This window comes from Bradysia coprophila (genome assembly GCF_014529535.1).
Source record: "Bradysia coprophila strain Holo2 chromosome X unlocalized genomic scaffold, BU_Bcop_v1 contig_39, whole genome shotgun sequence".
NCBI classification, from domain to species: Eukaryota; Metazoa; Arthropoda; class Insecta; order Diptera; family Sciaridae; genus Bradysia; species Bradysia coprophila.
This window is the reverse complement of record NW_023503329.1, coordinates 2,349,969-2,372,705: the sequence shown is the minus strand read 5'-3', so window position 1 is coordinate 2,372,705 and position 22,737 is coordinate 2,349,969. Positions and strand designations below refer to the sequence as shown.

General features: G+C 36.1%; 1 protein-coding gene and 1 long non-coding RNA gene across 8 annotated transcripts in view; both read left to right on the top strand.

The window, feature by feature from the left end:
- The window catches only part of LOC119069780 (stAR-related lipid transfer protein 13), an 87,013-nt gene extending 68,112 nt beyond the window's left edge, over nt 1-18,901 (top strand). For all 7 annotated transcript variants that reach the window (XM_037173921.1, XM_037173919.1, XM_037173916.1 and 4 more), the window contains 11 exons: nt 10,585-10,656; nt 10,741-10,769; nt 10,843-10,959; nt 12,736-13,805; nt 13,864-14,120; nt 14,184-14,296; nt 14,383-14,587; nt 14,648-14,846; nt 14,921-15,484; nt 15,559-15,738; nt 15,799-18,901. In XM_037173921.1, the coding sequence (XP_037029816.1) occupies nt 10,585-10,656; nt 10,741-10,769; nt 10,843-10,959; nt 12,736-13,805; nt 13,864-14,120; nt 14,184-14,296; nt 14,383-14,587; nt 14,648-14,846; nt 14,921-15,484; nt 15,559-15,738; nt 15,799-15,901 (2,909 nt within the window). In that variant the 3' untranslated portion in view covers nt 15,902-18,901. The remainder of the gene's footprint in view (nt 1-10,584; nt 10,657-10,740; nt 10,770-10,842; nt 10,960-12,735; nt 13,806-13,863; nt 14,121-14,183; nt 14,297-14,382; nt 14,588-14,647; nt 14,847-14,920; nt 15,485-15,558; nt 15,739-15,798) is intronic.
- A 1,182-nt stretch (nt 18,902-20,083) lies between these two features.
- The window catches only part of LOC119069784, a 23,121-nt gene continuing 20,467 nt past the window's right edge, over nt 20,084-22,737 (top strand). Inside the window, exons 1-2 of the long non-coding RNA XR_005086408.1 lie at nt 20,084-21,087; nt 21,312-21,316. This is a non-coding gene — a long non-coding RNA (uncharacterized LOC119069784). The remainder of the gene's footprint in view (nt 21,088-21,311; nt 21,317-22,737) is intronic.

Here is a 22,737-nt window from a genome sequence, read left to right as displayed (position 1 = left end):
TTTCATTTATCTATTGTGTTTCCCACCTTCAAATTAGGTTACATCACCACCAACGGGAATGTCGAATGTGACAACACTCCGCATACTCTCTGCAACGCAAATATATATTATTTTATTGCTTGCCCCAAGCGAAAATTGATTCTTACATATCAATTTGGCCCCTGCGAAAATGGTCGATTACATGAGGGATATTTGTGTGACACTATCGTCAAGGAATCTCTATTTTCGCGGGGTGCACAGTCATTCACGTAAAACGAGTTTTCGCGGGGTGCAGCCAGATGAAGGAGAATGCATCATCTGAAATATTTAATGCCTTCCAACAGAAAAAAAGAAAATAATTATTGATGTTTTGTGTTTTTGAACACAAATTTTCCAGTGGCGTGAGTTGAATGTCGCAAAAGCATTTGAATTATTTCGAAAAGAAAATCACAAAACTGAAAGTGTCAGCCATTTTTTGCTCCAGCAATAAATTCAATGTTTGTAATGAACACATGGCAAACACTTTTAGTTGCGTATTTTTCACTTATATTCGAGAACACTAAACATTTTGCTTATGTTAGACATTATTCACTTCACTTCACTGCAAAATTTTTATTCTAAATAACGAAAACAACAAAATTAATGCATTATCCTGAAACGGAAAAACAATTCAGTGACAAGCCGACTGTTGTGACCGTTGTGACGTGTATTGAGATTACTGCTGTAACAATACCAACATTAGTGTTGTTTTCGGGATTTTTTTCTTCGTAGACGTGTGAGCCAATTTCGGAGGGTTCGGCGGTATACTAGATTCGTTGTTACTGCGTTAAGAAATTGATATGTAAGAATCAATTTTCGCTTGGACAAGCAATAAAATAGAATACAGTGCAAGCTGCTGCCATGATTCATTACTTGGGGAAACAATTTTGAAACTCGCAACTCACGCGTGTGTGTTTAAGCGCCTCGGTTTGAAAACTGTTATTTTGACGCGGGTAGTTACATACCTCGCCTTCGGCTCGGATATGCAAACTCTACCCTTGTTAAAATAACAGTTTTCAAACCTTGGCGCTTAAACACACACTTGTGAGTTGCTCGTATCTCAAAATTGTTCCCCCATGTAATGAATCATTTTCGCAGCATGCACTGTAACCTACTATTACAGTGTCTATTATCGTTCACATTACCTTCTCAATAGTTCCAATTCGCAATGTAAATTCGAAGGGAAACATGGTGTCCTTGAGTGTGCATCTGTGCATTATGTTGAACTTATTGGAGAATATTCAATGCACTTACTGGTACAGCATCTATATATCCAATGAATGCGTTGATGACAGGATCACGACAGAGTAAAGTAACCCAGGCAGGAGCAGTCGATTTTGACGAGAGACCTAAATTCATAAGTAGGCCTTTGATTTTGGTGCAAAATGTTTACTGATACAAATGCATGAAACGAATACGTAAACGATTTTAACGGGATTTAGGTCCCTCCTCTGAATGTATTTTCGTCGTCTGCTCGATACAATGATTTTGTATGAATGAATCCTCAACGAATTCGTCTCTTTTGATTATCCATTATCCAAGCATTTCTACAGTACAGACGCGTAAGGTTTCATTTACTTCACAAATATTATCTGAATTATCAAAGCACCACGTGGTAAAACCTCTATTACCCTGCTAGGTGCTTTGGAATTATTAAAGATTTGAGATTTTCATTTGAAGTTGAATTTGATTTGTTAAAATGAATTTTGCATATTGCTCTGCCCACGTAAAAAATCCCACTTGTGTATCTAAGCTGTTCCTCCTCGTTTGCTCACATTTTACGTGACAAATGTAAGAAATCAGAGAAAAAAAAAAAGAAGAACAACTTAGATACCAAAATGCTATTTTTCATACCTAGGACCCGAAAAGTGCGACTTCGTCACATTTTTTCTCCGTCCAATATGAAATAGTACATTACTATGCAAGGGAAGTAAAGTGATATCTCGTATCCAGATGAGTAAAAGTAACCGAGGGCTTTAGCCGGTGACGGGTATTATCGCCCAGGGAATTATCGCCCAGACAGATTTTTTCAAAAATTAATTGGTATTATCACCCGGGGAATTATCGCCCAGGAACTATCACCCAGCTCGATGGGAATTATCACCCGGGGAATTTTCGCCCAGGAATTATCACCCAGCTCGATAGGAATTATCACCCAGGGAACTATCACCCAGGAATTATCACCCAGACTAACTGGGAACTTTCACCCGGGGAATTATCGCCCAGGAATTATCACCCAGCTATCTGGTAATTATTCCCCAGCTAGTTAAAGCTGAGGAATTACGGCCCAGTAAATTTAGAATTATCACCCAGCTATTAGAAATTGAGGAATTATCGCCCAGTGAATTTGGAATTATCACCCAGCTATTTGAGATTGAGGAATTATCGCCCAGTGAACTTGGAATTATCACCCAGCTAACTGAAATTGAGGAATTATCGCCCAGTGAATTTGGAATTATCACCCAGCTATCTGAAACTGAGGAATTATCGCCCAGAAATTTGTTTTCAAAGTATTACCGAGTCAGCAGTAACTTTTCAACTATGTTAAAAGATTTATCACATTTTCGATATACACATCTTTTACTCCTATTAATTTGGTAAAACATTATCTATAGTAGAGAAAGATAACTTCCTCAGTGTGTAAACTTTAATGCGAATTTACGTCTGATCTAATCAATTGTGCACCGTCTTGTGTTAATCTCATTCGACCTAATCGATTGTGTATCGTCTTAGGGGAATGCACATTTGATTCAATCGATTCACCTAAAACAATGCACAATCTATTGAATGAAACATTTAGGGTAACTAATTGTGCATCAACTTAGAAGCACCTACAATTAGTCTAGCAAATTGTGCATCAACTTAGAGGCATCTACAATTAGTCTAGCAAATTGTGCATCATCTTAAATGGATGCACATTTAGTTTAACTAATTGTGCATCAACTTAGAAGCACCTACAATTAGTCCAGCAAATTGTGCATCATCTTAAATGGATGCACATTTAGTTTAACTAATTGTGCATCAACTTAGAAGCACCTACAATTAGTCCAGCAAATTGTGCATCATCTTAAATGGATGCACATTTAGGTTAACTAATTGTGCATCAACTTAGAGGCATCTACAATTAGTCTAACTAATTGTGCATCAACTTAGAGGCATCTACAATTAGTCTAATTAATTGTGCATCAACTTAGAGGCATCTACAATTAATCTGGCAAATTGTGCATCATCTTAAATGGATGCACATTTAGTTTAACTAATTGTGCATCAACTTAGAAGCACCTACAATTAGTCTAGCAAATTGTGCATCAACTTAGAAGCACCTACAATTAGTCTAGCAAGTCTAGTTAAACTAAATGTGCATCCATTTAAGATGATGCACAATTTGCTAGACTAATTGTAGATGTCTCTAAGTTGATGCACAATTAGTTAAACTAAATGTGCATCCATTTAAGATGATGCACAATTTGCTAGACTAATTGTAGATGCCTCTAAGTTGATGCACAATTAGTTAGGCTAAATGTGCATCCATTTAAGATGATGCACAATTTGCTAGGCTAATTGTAGGTGCTTCTAAGTTGATGCACAATTAGTTAAACTAAATGTGCATCCATTTAAGATGATGCACAATTTGCTAGACTAATTGTAGGTGCTTCTAAGTTGATGCACAATTAGTTATGCTAAATGTGCATCCATTTAAGATGATGCACAATTTGCTAGGCTAATTGTAGGTGCTTCTAAGTTGATGCACAATTAGTTAAACTAAATGTGCATCCATTTAAGATGATGCACAATTTGCTAGACTAATTGTAGGTGCTTCTAAGTTGATGCACAATTAGTTATGCTAAATGTGCATCCATTTAAGATGATGCACAATTTGCTAGGCTAATTGTAGGTGCCTCTAAGTTGATGCACAATTAGTTAAACTAAATGTGCATCCATTTAAGATGATGCACAATTTGCTAGGCTAATTGTAGGTGCTTCTAAGTTGATGCACAATTAGTTAAACTAAATGTGCATCCATTTAAGATGATGCACAATTTGCTAGACTAATTGTAGATGCCTCTAAGTTGATGCACAATTAGTTATGCTAAATGTGCATCAATTTAAGATGATGCACAATTTGCTAGGCTAATTGTAGGTGCCTCTAAGTTGATGCACAATTAGTTAGGCTAAATGTGCATCAATTTAAGATGATGCACAATTTGCTAGGCTAATTGTAGGTGCTTCTAAGTTGATGCACAATTAGTTAAACTAAATGTGCATCCATTTAAGAAGATGCACAATTTGCTAGACTAATTGTAGGTGCTTCTAAGTTGATGCACAATTAGTTATGCTAAATGTGCATCCATTTAAGATGATGCACAATTTGCTAGGCTAATTGTAGGTGCCTCTAAGTTGATGCACAATTAGTTAAACTAAATGTGCATCCATTTAAGATGATGCACAATTTGCTAGACTAATTGTAGGTGCTTCTAAGTTGACGCACAATTAGTTAAACTAAATGTGCATCCATTTAAGATGATGCACAATTTGCTAGACTAATTGTAGATGCCTCTAAGTTGATGCACAATTAGTTAGGCTAAATGTGCATCCATTTAAGATGATGCACAATTTGCTAGGCTAATTGTAGGTGCTTCTAAGTTGATGCACAATTAGTTAAACTAAATGTGCATCCATTTAAGATGATGCACAATTTGCTAGACTAATTGTAGGTGCTTCTAAGTTGATGCACAATTAGTTAAACTAAATGTGCATCCATTTAAGATGATGCACAATTTGCTAGACTAATTGTAGGTGCTTCTAAGTTGATGCACAATTAGTTAAACTAAATGTGCATCCATTTAAGATGATGCACAATTTGCTAGACTAATTGTAGGTGCTTCTAAGTTGACGCACAATTAGTTAAACTAAATGTGCATCCATTTAAGATGATGCACAATTTGCTAGGCTAATTGTAGGTGCCTCTAAGTTGATGCACAATTAGTTAGGCTAAATGTGCATCCATTTAAGATGATGCACAATTTGCTAGACTAATTGTAGGTGCTTCTAAGTTGATGCACAATTAGTTATGCTAAATGTGCATCCATTTAAGATGATGCACAATTTGCTAGGCTAATTGTAGGTGCTTCTAAGTTGATGCACAATTAGTTAAACTAAATGTGCATCCATTTAAGATGATGCACAATTTGCTAGACTAATTGTAGGTGCTTCTAAGTTGACGCACAATTAGTTAAACTAAATGTGCATCCATTTAAGATGATGCACAATTTGCTAGACTAATTGTAGATGCCTCTAAGTTGATGCACAATTAGTTATGCTAAATGTGCATCAATTTAAGATGATGCACAATTTGCTAGACTAATTGTAGGTGCTTCTAAGTTGATGCACAATTAGTTAAACTAAATGTGCATCCATTTAAGATGATGCACAATTTGCTAGGCTAATTGTAGGTGCCTCTAAGTTGATGCACAATTAGTTAAACTTGTAGTGCCCCTTACTATATTAAGTAAGAGAGAAGTAAGTTCTCTCTCTTTAGTATAAGAACCATGAATATGTTACTTAAGTGAATAAAGAATGATTCCATATTATATCGTCAAGCAGTGCGTTTCACTTAATACAACACTCCCGTTATTGCCAGACCCTAGGAAACACGAGAAAGTTAAAAATTATCCAGTTCCCACAGACAAAAACGCTGCACACAGATTTGTATCATTCGCAAATTATTATCGACGTTTCATCCCACATTTTGCGACTATAGCAAAACCATTGAACAATTTGACTAAAAAAGACGTGACCTTTGAATGGACTGAACAATGCCAAGAAAGTTTCGATACATTAAAGGAAATTTTGACAAAACCACCAGTTTTAGCTTACCCAGACTTTTCTAAGACTTTCATAGTCACAGTCGACGCCTCAATAACAGGTTGTGGGGCTGTACTGAGTCAGCTACATGACGACAATGATCTACCAATTTATTATGCATCAAAGTCATGGTCTAAAGCAGACGCAGTGAAGTCGACTCCAATTCAAGAATGTTTGGCCATTCACTTTGCCTTGACCCAATTTAGACCTTATGTGTACGGAGTACCGTTCCGAGTCCGTACAGATCATAAATCACTTATTTATCTATTTACGCACAAGACTTTGTCTCCTAAACTTATTCGTATTAGGCTGGACCTCGAAGGCTACGATTTCACAATAGAACACATTAGTGGAGCTAAGAATGTAGTGGCCGACGCCCTATCGCGATTAAATATTAAAGATTTACTAGATTTATATGGAAAAACAAAGACAGTATATGTTATGACAAGATCCAAAACAAGAAATTTGAAAAAGGAAAATGAAATGACGACCAATGAAAATTTAAATAAAACACAAGAAATAAGTTACGTACCGGTAATTGAACAATTAAATGCGCATATAAATAAAAAGATACCTCGAATAATGTGTACGCGTACAGAAGGAAGTAAAGACGAGGTAATAGAGCTCAATATATACGAAAATTATAAGAAACTGATCAGTATGAAAGTTCCGGTAGAAATACGCAATGATTTATCAATTCTCGAGAAAGTAATTAATAGTTTACAAGAAATTGCGATAAAGAAAAATTTTAACGAAATTCAGTGGTCGCTAAACGATATTATGTTCAAATTTGTATCAATTAACGTTTTTAAAGAAATTTGCAAAAATAAATTGAATAAACTACGAATAGTGTTAATTAAAAGCCCGATTTTGATCAATGATAAGACAAAACAAAATGAACTCTTAATGTACTTTCATGACAATCCGATTTTTGGAGGACATGTAGGTCACAAGAAACTCTACGCAAACTTAAGGAGTTATTATGCCTGGAAAGGCATGAGGCGAGATGTTGCCTCTTTTGTCAAAAGTTGTACGAAGTGCAAACTAACGAAAGTCAGTGTGAAGAACAAAGAAGCCCTCGTATTAACAAATACTCCCCAGGCCCCCTTTGATGTAGTAGTGATAGATACCATAGGCCCATTGCCTACTTCCCTTAATGGAAATCGCTATGCGATTACGTTAATTTGCGATTTAAGCAAATACTTGGTAATCATTCCTATTCCGGACAAACAGGCTCTTACGGTAGCCAGAGCTATTTTCAATAATTTCGTGTTAATCTTCGGCCTGATGAAACAGGTCATCACCGATCTGGGAACGGAATATGTGAATTCAGTGTTAGAAAGACTATGGGTCCTTTTCCATGTGACCCACAGCAAATCCACTGCTTATCACCATCAGACAGTGGGTACAGCAGAGAGGAGTCACAGAACGTTTAACGAGTATGTCAGAACTTACATTTCCGGTCAGCTCGATAACTGGGAAGAATATTCAAAATATTTCTCGTTCTGTTATAATATCTCCCATCACGCGTCTTATGATTTCAAATACTCCCCCTATGAATTGATATTTTGTAAGAGCCCAGTGCTCCCATTCGATTGGATGGATGGTCGAATTGACCCAATCTATAATATCGATGACTTTAGCAGGGAAGCGAAGTGCAGACTACAAAGAGCACACGTAGACGCCAGAAATCTTATTGACAAGATGAAACTAAGGAACAAAATGAACTATGACCGTTCTGCCAAACCGATAGAATTAGAGTTAAATAATAAAGTAAAGTTGTTTAAGGAGCCATATGATAAACATTCGGAACGCTACGACGGTCCATTCATAGTTAAGGATATCCAAGGATCAAATGTTACGATCACAGATGGCGACAAGTTTTTGAAAACTGTGCATAAAAATAGAGTCCGAAAATATGAATGAATCGTCACAAAAATAAAAGAATGATTTTAATATTTTTATGATTTTATTGTGAAGTTTTATTTTTAAATTAAGGTTAAAGATTAAGGGTTAATTTACAATTTAATCTTTATTTCAATCTGCAATTCAGTTTGAAATTATGTTATCATAAATTTCTTTAAAAAAAAAAAAGGGACGGTGAGAGTCGCAATCTCACAAAGTGAAATCAAATCCCAAAAATTAATAAATTATAAGCAATGGTTAGTTTTAAGACTAAGAAAAGTTTAACTTTCAAAAGGAAATAAATAATGTACGAAATAAATAATAATACGATTGGCATACACCAATCTAGCCGAAGAGGGATGGTGTAGTGCCCCTTACTATATTAAGTAAGAGAGAAGTAAGTTCTCTCTCTTTAGTATAAGAACCATGAATATGTTACTTAAGTGAATAAAGAATGATTCCATATTATATCGTCAAGCAGTGCGTTTCACTTAATACAACACTCCCGTTAAGACTATATATACCAATTATATATATACAAACTAAATGTGCATCCATTTAAGATGATGCACAATTTGCTAGACTAATTGTAGGTGCTTCTAAGTTGACGCACAATTAGTTAAACTAAATGTGCATCCATTTAAGATGATGCACAATTTGCTAGACTAATTGTAGATGCCTCTAAGTTGATGCACAATTAGTTAGGCTAAATGTGCATCCATTTAAGATGATGCACAATTTGCTAGGCTAATTGTAGGTGCTTCTAAGTTGATGCACAATTAGTTAAACTAAATGTGCATCCATTTAAGATGATGCACAATTTGCTGGACTAATTGTAGGTGCTTCTAAGTTGATGCACAATTAGTTAAACTAAATGTGCATCCATTTAAGATGATGCACAATTTGCTAGACTAATTGTAGGTGCTTCTAAGTTGATGCACAATTAGTTATACTAAATGTGCATCCATTTAAGATGATGCACAATTTGCTAGGCTAATTGTAGGTGCCTCTAAGTTGATGCACAATTAGTTAAACTAAATGTGCATCCATTTAAGATGATGCACAATTTGCTAGACTAATTGTAGATGCCTCTAAGTTGATGCACAATTAGTTAGACTAAATGTGCATCCGTTTAAGATGATACACAATTTGCTAGACTAATTGTAGATGACTATATGTTGATGCACAATTAGCTAGACTAAATGTGCATCCGTTTAAGATGATGCACAATTTGCTAGACTAATTGTAGGTGCTTCTAAGTTGATGCACAATTAGTTACCCTAAATGTTTCATTCAATAGATTGTGCATTGTTTTAGGTGAATCGATTGAATCAAATGTGCATTCCCCTAAGACGATGCACAATCGATTAGGTCGAATGAGATTAACACAAGAAGGTGCACAATTGATTAGATCAGACGTAAATTCGCATTAAAGTTTACACACTGAGGAAGTTATCTTTCTCTACTATAGATAATGTTTTACCAAATTAATAGGAATAAAAGATGTGTATATCGAAAATGTGATAAATCTTTTAACATAGTTGAAAAGTTACTGCTGACTCTGTAATACTTTGAACACAAATGTCTGGGCGATAATTCCTCAATTTCAGTTAGCTGGGTGATAATTCCAAGTTCACTGGGCGATAATTCCTCAATCTCAAATAGCTGGGTGATAATTCCAAATTCACTGGGCGATAATTCCTCAATTTCTAATAGCTGGGTGATAATTCTAAATTTACTGGGCCGTAATTCCTCAGCTTTAACTAGCTGTGGAATAATTACCAGATAGCTGGGTGATAATTCCTGGGCGATAATTCCCCGGGTGAAAGTTCCCAGTTAGTCTGGGTGATAATTCCTGGGTGATAGTTCCCTGGGTGATAATTCCTATCGAGCTGGGTGATAATTCCTGGGCGATAATTCCCCGGGTGATAATTCCCATCGAGCTGGGTGATAGTTCCTGGGCGATAATTCCCCGGGTGATAATACCAATTAATTTTTGAAAAAATCTGTCTGGGCGATAATTCCCTGGGCGATAATTCTGGTCGCCCTTTAGCCCGAGGTACATTTACTCATCGTGATACGAGATATCACTTTATTTTCCGTGTGTAGTACGACGTTTTACTATGCGAGTTATGTAGAGGCTATTGCCTATACATGTAATAGCCTTATTACATGCACCAGCATAGTAAAATACTATTCGTACCACGGACTAAAAGTCATTTTTAGCGAATTCGATTCCAGACCTCTCCTTCGGCTCTGTCTGGAAACTTCTAACACGCTAAAAAAGAGATGTTGTTCACAAATTTCAAATCTCTGTTAATTGAACCTTGAACTAATTCTGTTAATAGATACGTAAATGTATCGACAATTGACCTATATTTCAATGGAATGGGTTTCATATCATGCGTTAATGTATCGTGATGCTGATTGAAATTGTCTCCCAATGCAGCCAATTTTGTTTTTTATTTTAAAGTTAGACCTCCTCGTGGGTGTTTTCGATACCAACCATCTCTATAACAGATGTGCAAACAGGATGAATTCTACTGTAGGGCACGAATAACGCGCTTTATATGTGAGTCCACGGGGAAATTATCTGAAAAATTCAGAAGACAATGAAACCGCTTAGAATTTCGAAATGTAATTATATCCATTGAATCCAATATAAGATTTGATCTCCCTCATTCAAAACGCTCCGTCAGCCAATGGTTCGAGTGTTGCGTGAGCGCAATAAGCTTTTTTACTCTAAAAATAATTTTTGATATTCGTTGAGCTCATTGATTTCCATTTTATTTACAGAAATTGAAGCAACGGAGGCATGTCAATGGCTACGAGCTGCTGGCTTTCCACAGTATGCTCAAATGTATGAAGGTAATATTGGAATGTTACTTTTAATAACTTAATCACACATCGATTTACACTTCGTTTATTTTATTTGTTTCATGTTTCATGTAGATCTTCAATTTCCAATAGACCTGAGCAAGGTAAGTGTAACATCAAATATTTTCACGCCCCCAAATTGACGATGCTCTGACACATATCTACTCCATTCCACAGGTTGCAAAAGATCATCCATTTTTAGAAAATGATCCGCTACAATCGTTATACAGAAGACTTGTGGCTCTCAACAGATGTGCAACGATGCGTTTGGACAGCACGCACAAACATGGAAACGTAAGTTATTTGAATTTTATTTTTTAATAATATCCAAAGTACCATGAAAAGAAAAGAAAAATCTTACGAAAATACATCGAACAACTTGAGCAAGTATCATTCAATTAGTCCTTTTAATTAGTTTACACACGCAGTACTCATTTTCGATGGCATCTACCAACATGTTTATTCTATTTTACATAAATCACGGACGGGGACATTGCGTCCCAAAGTCAAGAAATCGTTTGTTTAAATTTGCATCCATAACCGTTTATATGGCCATTTACAAAGCACGCACACAGAAAACGACCCCTCTCTCGACGTAAAACTTGTAATGTATAGGCTTTTGTGTGGAACGGTTATTTACATTGTCTCTAACTACAACATCTCTGGAACTGCTCTGGAAATATTAATCGGACAGAGGTTGTATATGGGGCTGAAAATACAGAAATATTTCTTGCTTTCAGAGGAAAAAAGTTTATGAAAATCCGTTGAGTAGTTTTACAGATTTGTGTGTAGTTACGACCTCTAGTAATGTTGCCCTCGATATGTAAAGCAACGGCATCCCTCTGATCACTTCCTCTTGTTGCAAGCATGCGAATTTTGTGAAGGTACACTATCCTGTTGACAGCTGTTATCGACAACGACAGCAATAATAAAAGACAAGCTCTCAGTAATGAGGTCTTATATAACAAATGAAGTAAAAGATTTCGGAAATCAATCTCTGAAAATCTTCGATCAAGTAGTAATAGATCAGATAGTTAAACTGTTAATATGCTTTCCGTCAATGACAGGCTATTAAGTGAGATGAATCGTTAAATCTACTACTTCGTTTGTCATATGCATCCAATGACATTTGATAAAAAAATCTTTTACTTTGTCAGTTTTGAGCATTAATTTGCTGCATAAAAAGTCGCAGATTGGTTTTATCGTTGTTATCGATAACAGGTGATTAATAAAAGTGTGGTAAGATTTTTTTAAGAAACTCTTAAAGAAACTTCGTAACACAAAACCATCGTCTTCGACTTCAAGCACAACTAAATGTTCAAAATTTCAAAATACCAGAGCAAAAACTTCTACTTCTCCTTTTCCTCCCCTCATCAACCAAAAGATAAAATCTATCCGGCATTCCTTACACAAAGAATTTGCTTTAGGGAATCACTTTTCGTAAAGACAAAAATATCTTTTCCCGTTGAGATGAACCAAAAAAAGACGAGAAGAAAACATCCAAAAATTTTACACACATTTAAATATAGTTATTTCGTTACGGTTAATTGGCTCCATAATTGAATTATAATAAAATTTCGGAAATATCTGGGAATGTCGATTCTATAAATAGTCAACTCTCCTCTCTGTTATTTTGAGATGATTTTGCTATTAATGCTTTGTGAATGGGATGTAAGGATGGATGTATTATAGCTCATATACCGCATCTAAAATCGTTTTACGAATTTGCATATCGATTTGGAACCACTTACGATTCTATTAAAATAGAAGAAGTGGATGTTACGTTAGGTATGATCATTTTCTTATTTAGTTCATCCTCGCAAAACGTACAAATCATAAGGCAACAATGTACAAATACCTAATGCACTGCATACATGAATGATCGAATTTTTTAAAGTGGCGAAATGTGTATGATACACTGTCCAGTTTCAGTACTCTATTTAGAGCTTATGCTTGAAGCGCGTTGGTATATCATCAGTTTCAAACTGTGATCATACATGAAATACCGCTGTGTGTATTAGACTCTCGGTAAATGTGTATCTCTAACAATTATGATTCATTCCCTTCCAGAAAGACGAATCTGAAGAAGATGAATACGCTTTAAGCGAAAACTGGACATTCGAGCAAAAGAATCGACGCTGGTCAAGAGTATGCGAAACAGACTTAAATATTCCCGCAAATCTGTTCGACAACAAAGAAAAAACGTCTCCATCAATCAATTCGAGCACGGAAAATCTGGACACAAACAATGCGGACGGCATTGGTTTCTCGACGCTTCCGCACGGAACATCATTCAGTTCGAACGAAAATGAACAGTTACCGGTACGATTCCGTAGAACTGGTAGTGAGCGCCTAAAAGACGGAGCTAAAGCATTTTTGCGTCGCGTCGAATCGATAAAATCGCGTCGACGGAAAAAACAGAATCGTGACGGTGTCATAATTAGTGGTGGACCGGAAACGCTGGATCTTGACGACATCAACATGAAATTAGCCAATTTGAAATGTGTCGACATCAACAAAACCAAATCGACGCCACCATCACCGATACCTACTAGTCCTAGTCCATATTCAATAAGTACAAAGAGTCCGCTGATCAACAATAATGATTTACTGATGGTCACCGACTACATTAAGTATCAAAACCAAAATCGACTTAGTCCGAACCATTGTCTGGGTAGAAAAACACAAATGTCCAAATCGAATCGAACTAGTCCGTTGCACTTCTTTTCGCACAGTGCAAATGTTACATTGGATTTCAATAAATCGGGTGACGATACATCGTCATACTATAGTGATGCCAGCCAAGAATCGAGTGGCGGTGGTGGTGGTGGTGGTGGTGGTGGTGGTAGTGGCACCAAGAAACGGCCGTCAAAAACAAAATCATTCCTGCAAAAAGGACGTGTCGAGGATATCGGTGCAATGTCAGACTCCGAATGCCATCAGTTCAGGTCGAGAAAATTCAGACAATTGGGCGATGCTTCTGCCACACAACCGTCAGATCAGACGCTCAAACCGTCAAAACTGTTGCGGGGAGGATCGTTGAATTTTGGCAAAGAATCTCGTCGCTACAGAGACGCTTTCAATTCTCGCAGTTTTCGGTCGCGCAGCTCAACTCGTAGAAATGATGAAACTAAAGCAAGGTTAGTGTGAAGTGCCCGATTCCGAAATTTCTTACTGCTAAACATTCCCATTTTATAGTACCGTCGTACGGTGGCACAGCTTTCAGAGTGGCGATCGGCCAGATAATATTTTCAAAAAATGTCAGACGCCAAAGGCGCAGGAAATCGACGGCATTCCATTAGCAGCTATGTCATGTGGTCAACTTCAGGTCGTTCGTAAATTAGCACTAGTCACATTAACAGGTTATATGGAACGATACTGTCCCACACACCGATCCGGTTGGAATTGGGAGCTGCCGAAATTTATTAAAAAGATCAAATCTCCTGATTACAAAGGTAGAATTGTTCACTTTACTCTATTTGCAACAACGTTTCACTCAATCCATCTTCCGATTGTAGATAAAAAAGTATTTGGAGTTCCATTTCTACTGCTGCTCCAACGAACTGGTGAAACTTTGCCGAAGTCTATACAGTCAGCGTTGAAGTGGCTCAAGCTAAATGCAATGCATCAGGTAAATTTGCAGCACTTTTCTATTTGAATGCAGAGCTTCCTTGGAGCTAAAGAGTTTAACTGATCCACACACGTTTACCATTACAGATTGGCATCTTTCGTAAGTCCGGTGTTAAGTCAAGGATTCAGAAATTGAAAACTGTCGTCGAAGAATCACCAGTCGTATCGATTTCGCTGTACGACATTCAACAGGCATACGATGTAGCTGACATGGTCAAGCAATATTTTAGAGAATTACCGGACACGTTGCTCACAGCCAAAATGTCTGAGACATTTGTGGCAATATTTCAACGTAAGTCACTCTGTCCCTTTGCGTGGCCTCATAGTAAATTTACAAAATTTTGGTACATAGACCTACCGCCAGAAGTTCGACCAGACGCTTGTCAATCGGCTGTGCTGCTGTTGCCCGACGAACATCGTGAAGTTCTGCAACATTTATTGGAATTCCTAAATAATGTTGCCGATAATGCTGCCTACAATCAGATGACAGCGAACAATTTGGCCGTTTGTCTAGCTCCTTCTCTGTTCTACAACGGAGCTACGTCTATGAGGTAATCACTGTCTGCAAAATGAAAGAAAAATCAATTTTCTAATCGCAACCGTTTCCAACCAAAAAAAAAATTAGTTCCAACAATTTCCGAATACCAGCATCACCCAGGCGCCGTAAACCGACCGGCGTTCCCGATCCGCGTGAACTGTCTGAGACGCGTGCATCTCACGAATGCTTAACGTATTTGATCGAAAACTATCGCACCGTGTTCACCATATCCAATGAGAAAATCATTCGCTGCAATTTCGGCTACATGGAAGAATCAAGACCAGTGCCACTGGAAGTGCTCGGCGAAGGATTGCAGGTGCACGATTGGCGCGGTTATTTGTACGAATGTACGAGCGCAACGATTAAAGAGGGACGCGAAAAGTCTCGTGGTTGGATATCCACATCGTCGCCGGATCCAAATGTGGAAATTGCATTCAAAAAGGTCGGCGATGGACATCCGTTACGATTGTGGAAGTTCACCACCGAATTGGACGGGCCGCCGTCCCAAGTGCTACAATATGTGTTCAAAGAGCGACATCACTGGGACCAGCATCTGTTGAAGTGGCGAATCATCGAGCAATTGGACGAGCGAAGCGAAATATTCCAATATGCGACCGGCGGTCAAACGATAACGGATTATTGCGTTTTGAGGTAAGGGAATGGATTTTTCGAAGGGACTCTGTCGTTCGGATTGTAAATTTGTTTTGCATTGAACGAATAAACAGGTCGTGGCGTTCGGATTTGCCGCGTGGTGCTTGCGTTATTGTCGAAACATCCGTTGAGCATGCACAGGCCAGTCTACTGCTGGGAGGAGTCAGAGGTGTTGTGCTCGCATCACGCTATTTGATCGAACCGGTTGGAAATGGACGATCGAAAATTATGCATTTGTCACGCGTGGACATTAAGTGAGTTGCTGAAACCATTGGAATTGTCATGTGTTGAGTGTTCACACAATATCTTTTCAGGGGAAAAACGCCGGAATGGTACAACAAAACCTATGGTCACGTATGCTCGCATCATTTGGCTAGAATACGAAACAATTTCAAACGAGCGGTTGAGGAGACGTAAACAAAATTTGCAGAAATTCGTTGAAATTCAAATTGAACACTTAGAAATTACATGTGTACCTATTCGTCTAACGTCTACTACATCCAATATTAGAATACGTAATCGTTATAATCTTAATCGCCCCAGTCGCGGTGTCGATTTTTAGTAGGTGGAGAAAAATGTCTACAAAATTTTCTGCCATGTATTGTCGCAAGGAAAGTGCAATGGTGCAAGCATCACCGTATGATGAGTGGGCTAGACACAGTATTATGATGATGCTATCCGATCGTGAAACGAGAGCTTTAAATAATGATGAGAATTGAAATTGCGCCACCCATCATGCAGTGGCTATTAGCACGCGTACGGAAACAGTCAGTTTGATTAATTTTTTTTTTCATTATCTTTGTTGCGCTGAGATAATTTTTGAGTATTTCGAGTGCAAATATCCACCTTCAAGAGGACTACTAAAATATCGTTGAGAAAAAGAACCAAAACTTCAAATGTTTAAGTCAGGGACTGAAGGAAAATAGAATACCACCAAGACATGTCAGATTCAAGGCCCTAAGGGCAAGGAATATTTTTGGGAGTGCGTTTTCTCACTTTTTGACCATTTTTCCTAAATTTTGCATTACTAAGTCCCATATGCCTTGAAAACGTTTTCTCATGAATTGGAATCTTAATTCGAGATGCATTTTGATTTAATAACACCAGTCAGTTGTTATGACTTATAGAACAGTGAACAGTCGCTGTGGAAAACCAACTCAAAACAGTCCTACCTTACCTCAAAAATATGAAAAAAAAATCCAGAAAATACTATCGACAAAGACTTGAAACCATCCGAATATGTGCGAAAAATGTTAATGTAAAGTAAGTAATTTAAAAAAAAGTGGAAAGAAAGTCACCTCTCCCAAATATAAAAATTGAGCCGTTGTTTCTCTCTCTACCGAAGAGGAACGTTAAACTAAATGTATGAAATTTAACAAAACAAAACAAAAATTATCAGAAAATCGTCCAGTCCATTCCAAAAATGAAAGTGTTTTTGCGTAGCGAGCTTCTTTTTGATCCTCGTTAGGATACCGCCACCTTAGCTGTGTATAAAACTGGGGAACCATCGGCACTGTTACGCAAAACATTTTATTCCGGAAACCATAATTTTAATTGCAAAGAAAATAATTTTTTTCCGAATCCGAAAACGGTGATAAAAAGCGAAACGTTGTTGTACAAAGAGAAGAACAGAAAAGTCACGGTTTCATTATGCGAAAAGTAAATACAGATACGAAGGCCGAATGGCACACAAATTTTTGTCTGGGCGGTTGCGCTGCATCAATAACATAGTATTTTTTAAGAAAAAGGACCGTTTGGAGCGAGAATTGGTCGTAGAGGTGTTTCTGTGTCCTACCAGCCAGTTTTGAATTAAAAAAAAATAAAATAAAAGGGAACCTTCACTACGTGAAACCTTTAAACTTTAAATAGTTGAGTAAAGGGCAAATCTACTTAAAGCTGAGCGACCTGAAATCCTTCGATGTCGAGTGATCGATAAACTAAAAAAAACCTTTGTTAACCAGAAATATTCTTGGAAATTGTTTGAACACTAGAGGAGCCTCTCATCAGAAGTCCCTAAAAACCCGAGGGAAAAACCCTGGAAATTGAAGAAAATCCTTAAAAATATGATAGAAATCCAGGAAAAATCGTAAAAAATCTTTTTCGAATCATAGAAAGTCCACGAGAAGTTATTGAAATTCCTCAAATGGTTTTCTTTTTAAAAATTAGTTTACAATTATCCCTCGGCTTTTTTCTGAGTTTTTACAAAAAAAATCAGATTTTGAAAGAAATTCCTTTGTTGCACCTGAGCGAAGCGGGTGTAACTTAATTTTAAAAAGCCGATCATCAAATGTTTGTCGGGATTATCGTCTATAAACGACAATTACTTTAATGGTGAAGCTGGCCGAGTTTGACAAGTCATGTCAAACGTATTTAGAAAAAGAAACGGATGAAAAACACCAGATTTTGTACAAAATTGGTAATGAAATTGTACCCAAGTGAGGCATCAAATTATTGAGAAAAAAAAGTTTCGTTGCCAAGAGGTGAATGATACTTGACAGCATTCATAAAAGACATTTGAAATTTGGTACCGATCCGAACCAATAGTAACTCAATGAATCTGGTATTCTTGGTAATTTGGTATACTTACCACTTGAATACAAATGGTAAAATTTTCGGATGTCTTTTATGAATGTATGCCTTTTGTCGCTTATCTCCTTTGTCCATTTTTTTCTTTCCTCCTTTTTTGTCCAGTCGTTTTGTGTGTATAAAATCCCATTGATCAGCAATTTTTGCAGAAGCAGCAGTTCACACTTGAATTTGTGTGCCACGGTTCATCGTCAAATCGTATACTTTCTACCATTTTGTTAATTCCGACTAGTAACTCTAATCCTTAAGAAAACTTAATAAAACAAAAATAAAACCGGTGCAGCTTTCAGAGATATATATTTAACACTGGTGCAAATGTGGGTCCACAAAATCAATATATTTTTTAACTGTAATTATTGTAAACGTAAATTGTATTTTAGATATATATATTAAGAAGTTATCAATTAGGATGCGAAGTTAAAATGCAAAATAAGGCAAGATAAAGAAGAGAAAATCCATTTTTAATGTAACAAGAGAGGAGTAAAAGAGGAGAATAAAATGTAGAAGAAAATGAAAAAAAAAGAATTAACCCAAAGGATGGTTCTATATTCTCGTTTTTATCAAATTTATTTTCGCAGAGTGGTATTTTTTAGGCATAATGTTGTTACTTTTATGATAAATATTTAGTGTTTAAAAGAAAAAATCTCTAAAAAAAATTATATTTGAATTTAATGTTACAGAAGAAATAAAACAAAAAACAATTTATTGTAAAAACAAAATGAATGCAAAATAATGTGTTGTAATCGTTAAACAATATTAGAATAGAAAAGAAGAAGAAAAAACATGAAAAATACTCAAATTATAAAATATAAAAAAAATCAATTAAAAATTTAAAAAAAATGAAATAAAAATATGTATTTACATGTTATATGACGTTTAAGCTAGTCAAATAATCAAATCATTATATGGGTATTAGTGAAAATATTAAAAAAAAAATTACAAAAAAACATAAAATTCAAATAAAATATAATTTTCATTCTGTAACCATGCACATGATGCACGTCTTGCATCTTTTTATTTTAGTTACTGAATTTTCTACGAAAGGGCCCAGGCTGACAGATTTTGCTATGAACACTTCGACTCCCCGAACCGAACCTTCACCTGCCACACAACGTTAAAAATTCTCAGACTCTTTCTTCGATTTTCTGCTTTCCGAGGGTAGATTACCTGATCTCCAACTCTTTGACTTTTTCATCATGCAACAATTTGCAACTCAGTTAAGTAAGGAATTTGTTCTAGCATTATTCGTTCGTCAAGCGTGTCGACACCGGTCAGCGGTTGATTTTGATAAATTATATCCACTGAAAACCTGTGCGTATAATAAACACATGAGGGAGACTTTTGAAAAACAGCCTACTGAATTCGGACGCATTTTCCAGTGGCCTTTTTTTATGTGCCGAGAAAGGAAACCACATAAAACCCTATTTGGCCCAAAAGCACATTTAATTACCTGTCAAATGACACCTTACACGACCATGTACGTTTTGTGTACCTCGAGAAATTTCTGTAAGAACAGTGTAAGTTTTTTTGTATTTTAAAGTCGGAATAGCTCAGTTTATTCTTTTAATTTGCCAAATATTTCGACTTCAAATCGAAGTCATCATGATTTTTGACTTTGAGGTAATTTTACATTTAAACAAAAGATGTATTGTGTCCAGTGCGCTGATATTTTTTGATGAATTTTGTTACAGCCACTGATGATGACTTCGATTTGAAGTCGAAATATTTGGCAAATTAAAAGAATAAACTGAGCTATTCCGACTTTAAAATACAAAATTATTGAAGAAGCTCAAAAAAACTACAAAAACAGTGTAAGTCTTCGGTTGAAAACTTTAACTGCACATTTTTCAGTGGCGATGAATTTTAAACACAATAAGTCCCTATTCGGCTCAATAGTACGTGTGATTACCTTTCTTATGACACTCTACACAACCCTGTACGGCTCGTGTAACTCGAGAAAGTGGTTTTGGCTTCTAGGGTCGAATACCTTTCTAGGCACATATAAAAAAGTCCAATAGAAAATGCCTCCGATTTCGGTAGGCTGTTTTTCAAAAGAATCCCTCCATACGAGCTGTTGTGTTAAAATCGGCAAGTAAATCTCAGAGTATTTTCGACAACTAAACCAGTAAACCAACGTTAAAAAGCCTCAGAAAATGTGTAACATGAGAAAGCCCTAATATAACTTTCTTGGAATTGATTGAAAATATGCAATGCATTTACCGACAAAGGTAAAAGTTCGTATAATCCTTATCTGCAGACGTAGACAAATCTTTTTTTTTTTGGATATGTAAGGACTTCTGCTTCATCATACGCACTCGCTACACATTTTCTGATGAGAACCAAATTCTATATAGATGAAGATTACCAAACTTTTACCGTCATCGGCAATTTAATCCCCAGTCTGTTTTTTTCATAAAGGTGTTAAGGAGGCTGTAAACTTTACTGTTATAATTCCCTATATTCAGCAATCTACAATTCTCTCCACAAACCAACTCTCGTTAACAGCTTTTAATGATAAAAAAGCTCGAAGCGATCCTTTAGTTTATTCTTTGGAATAATTGATGGTTTTCTGTCAAAGTTTTGGCAAGTTTTTTCATTCGTTTTTGAGATGTTTTATAATTTTTAAGTCGGTTGACAACTCCGCTTTCCAACCGAATTGACCTTCAACGGGCTACCCGAACCGGAAATGAAAAAAATAACTTAAACTCACCTCATTCCTGAATCTGAAACCCCACTAAATTCTTGAATTCTGGTTGCGCTTAGATCTTATAAAATACCATCCGAATGTAATCGATTAATAGCTCAAAAACAAGTAAAAAGACCATTAAAACAACAAAGACACTTCAATCTATTATTGTTTTAGAGAAACAGTTAAAACCAAGGTTGCGATCGCTAACGATTTTTATTAGCGACGCTAACGCTAACGCTAATTTCGAAAAATGTTAGCGTCGCTAAACTTATTCGTTAACAGAAAAAAGTTAGCGCGCTAGTAGCGGCCGCTAATAGCGATCGCTAATGTTTCGCTAAAAAATCTCATGAATAAGACGATTTCTTAATTTAAATTTTTTTTAACATTTTTGATCATGATGAACATGATGAAATCTCAATAATTTTTTAAATATTGTTTTTGATGAACTTTGACTGCATTTTGTTCAATCGTTTTTTGAGGAAAATTTATTAGAATTTATGATTATGTTGAAGATTTATGTTGAAGTTTACCCTTTTACGGGAGTTGCAAAAGATTGAGTATAGTAGCAAGTAGCTATTGCATACTAGTGATGAACAATTAGAAAGTCAAGATTTCATGTGAATTTTGTTAATCCAAAGCATGAAAAGTATTTTACACGATTGCGAGTTGGAGTTGGTCTAATACATGAAATTTCATAAACTTTCAACGGACTTTGAATGTGAAGTACATTTTTCAACGCTTCACTTCTAGTTAGGCAAATAACAATTCTAATAATTCAATATTAAATTGTTCAATACCTAGAATGTTCTATTTTTCATTAGCGAAGTGATTAGCGGTCAGCGAAAAAAATTTCGCTAATGATATTCTAGCGAGCGCTAACGCTATTAGCGACATTTTTTGAAGATAAGCGTCGCTATTAGCGGCGCTAGTAGCGACGCTAGTAGCGTCGCTAATGACTAGCGACGCTAGTGCAACCTTGGTTAAAACATAACGGAAAAATTACGAAATTTTCGGGAATTAACTACTTTAAACAAATTCTTGATTAATCTGTTCTAGGAAGGTTACGTAGAAAAAGAACTTCACCTACCATAAATTGAATATACATTAGACACTGCCATGTCTGTAACATATAATAGAGAAAATGAATTTCGATCATATTCGTGTACATGCTCCGTGTACATTGAATTTACACAGGAACTTTAAATTCGGACTTTCGAAATTCAAAATTTCAATTTCAATGGGAAATGTTACAGAAAGAAGTTGGAAAATGGACAGATTTAATGAATGATGGATATCAGTAGTTTCAAGACATACATGACTTATAAGCACAATCAAATAGTTGGTTGAATGTTTCTGTAAATATATAATATCTTACCTATGTCTAGGTATAATAGGTCCCCTTTAATGTTCTTTTGACAAAATTAAGATAGAATGACTGAGTGAACTATGAATACATGACATACCGAGTGATTGGCAACATCAATCACAACATAAATTACAATCCATTTATATGCACCATTTTCGTTGGTGTTTTTTTACTATTTTTTTGCTTGTTTTGCCGAAGTCACGAAGTGTTACTCGATCTATCCAACTTATCATACAGGAAGTAAATAAATTATGCACAATGTGGACACGGACAGCTGGTTTTTGTTTCAGGTGATGTATACCTCATTTATAGTACAATCTACATTTATCGTGTCTTACTCATCCCACTCACAGATAAAAGCAAAATTAACAAACGATACAAAATCAGCTGTTGCAAAATGTGCATAACGAAATTATTTGCTCACTGTAAATTCATTTTGGGTGTTCAATGAAATTGTGTGTCGGTAGAAGTGTAATCAATTTCATCGCCCCACAGAGTAATAAAGTATTTTATTATCTTCGAAAATGGAGATATCGCCTTCAACCCTCTGGAACACCGTTGAAAATAGAAACCACAACAATAACAACAAACCACATTCAATTTTCGTATTAT